The following is a 1919-nucleotide window of genomic DNA, read 5'->3' as shown; positions in this document are numbered from 1 at the left end:
GGCGTAGTGGGCGCGCGGGCAGGCAACGCCGCAGCAGACGGTGGGAAGGCGCCGGGTGAGTCTTCGGCAGCAGCGGGAGGGCGAGCAGGTGGCAGTGCAGCTTCGCCGGCGGGCGCAGCCTCAGCTCCTCAGGGCCCATCCAAAACGCCCGTTTCCACTTCTCCCGCCGGCGGCAATGATGGAGCCACCGCTACAACGACCACCCGCAGCCCGAGTGCTGTGAGTCACGCGAAAAGCAACGCGGACAGCAGCGCCATCAACACTCTGCTTGTGCGTGCCCCATTGATGTTGCTGCTCACGACTGCCCTTGCCTGCGCTGCTGCGTAGGTGGTAAGGGGCAAAAGGTACTCGCTCACACCCTGACAGGGACGACGCGTACGCTTTGTGCGCCCAGTTTGCTTATCGTCCCTGTGGGTCAATCCTCCTCTCCCTCCTGTGCTCTGAGGGATGCTTTCTTCTTCTTTTTTTACTTGCTTGGCCGTCCCATGCACGTTCTCATGGGCGGCGCACCCTTTTCCCCTCCTGTTTGCTGCCGCCACCCACACGCACACACGCGGTGCCGGTCGCATTGCTGTGCGTCGCACGGAGTGCCCAAATGAGGCACGAGGCCGCGGTCATCGTGAGGTGCAAATGTGAGGTGTGCGTGTGTGCGACCGGGGCACTTGTTGCATTTTTTTTTTCGTGCAGGTAATAAACTACAGACATGCATCTCTCACGGTCCTCTTGTGCTGCCGGACGCGAGAAGTAAAACAACACCTGCCGAAGTAATTTCTTTTTTTCTTTTCTTTTTTGCGAGGGGCATTGCGGGGTTTCCATTTATTTTGTTTTTCGTTTTAATTTTTTTATTTGGGGCAACTCACTGCGGCTCACGCTGAGTTTGTGCGCCGTGTCCGCTGCTGTCGCTGCGTGCCTCCGCGTCTTGTTTGATACCCCCGCCGCCGGCACGCCCCCATTCACATTTCTCTCCTCCTCCCCCTTCCCGCTAGAGGCACCGGTGGTCCGCGACGACGATGACTCTTTTTTTGTTCTCCGCTGCTGCTGTGGCGTGGGAGTGACGGGGCGTCCGTGCACGGGTGGGGCGCGTGGCCGCTGGGCGACACTCCTGCCGTGGGATGCCTTCGCGGGGTTGGGGAGCAAACGACGTGGGCGCTGCGAAGCGGGGCGCGGGAGGGGCGGGGTGGTGGCCGCCGGCACGCCCACTTCGTCCGCGTATGTGTGTGTGTGGCGGGAGGGAAAAGAGGGCCCTTGAGCCCCGCTGCGGTGTGCGGTTTGCTGCTGCCTGTCTATTGTGAGGGCACATGCGGAGTAACGTGCACAAAACCGTCTTCTGCCGTTGTTGTTTTTTCCATTAACGGGACGGCAGTGCCTCGGCTGTTACTTCTTTCTCTGTGTGTGTGTGTTGGTTGTATGCACCCATTCCGCGGGCTGTTCATGTTTGTGTGTGCTTGTCCCTTTTTCTCTCTTTTTCTGCCCCTCGCTAGACGCTGTGCGTGTGCGTGTGTGCTGCGGTGGGAGGAGTGGCGATGGCTGGCCGTGCGCTGTTGGTGTGCGCCCTCTGCGCGCTGTGCTGCGCCGCCGGCGGGGGCTGGGCGGCGGAGGGGGACTACTGCACGGAGCGCGACTGGAGGGACTTGCGGGCGGTCGCGAAGGACATGAGCGACGCGGAAATTGCGGCGAAGTACTGCGGCCGCAAGCCGGAGTTTGTGCGGGGGCTGCGGGCGAGTCTGCAGGGCGATGGGGCGGAGGAAGGGGCGGTGTCTGGTCCCGGCGGAGGGAGCGGCGATGTCGAAAGAAAAGGCCCGCGAGCCTCAGGGGAAAGCGCCGAAGGTTCACCAGAGGAAAAGCCTGCAGGTTCGGGGGAAGTGGGAGGCCTGAAGGGGACAGGCGCACCACACGAAGTAACTCCAGCGGCAGGCCCG

At 62.2% G+C, this 1919-nt stretch overlaps 2 protein-coding genes across 2 annotated transcripts in view, besides 1 other annotated feature; both read left to right on the top strand.

Annotated features, from left to right (window-relative positions):
* Nucleotides 1-327, top strand: Tco025E_08693 (uncharacterized protein; the record flags this gene model as incomplete). The annotated part of the gene is made up of 1 exon (XM_029375536.1): nt 1-327. A coding segment is annotated over one exon (327 nt), but the record flags the coding sequence as incomplete, so codon positions are not given.
* Nucleotides 328-1144: 817 nt separating this feature from the next.
* Nucleotides 1145-1185: a microsatellite.
* A 338-nt stretch (nt 1186-1523) lies between these two features.
* Nucleotides 1524-1919, top strand: part of Tco025E_08692 (uncharacterized protein) — a gene marked incomplete at both ends in the record, with an annotated part of 483 nt that continues 87 nt past the window's right edge. The window contains one exon of the mRNA XM_029375535.1: nt 1524-1919. This exon is cut by the window's right edge and continues 87 nt beyond it. Within this exon, the coding sequence (XP_029224363.1) occupies nt 1524-1919 (396 nt within the window).

The sequence above is a fragment of the Trypanosoma conorhini genome (assembly GCF_003719485.1).
Source record: "Trypanosoma conorhini strain 025E chromosome Unknown Tco_14.4_contig_00848, whole genome shotgun sequence".
Lineage (NCBI taxonomy): Eukaryota > Euglenozoa > Kinetoplastea > Trypanosomatida > Trypanosomatidae > Trypanosoma > Trypanosoma conorhini.
The sequence above is the reverse complement of the archived record's forward strand: the minus strand, read 5'-3'. Positions and strand labels throughout refer to the sequence as shown.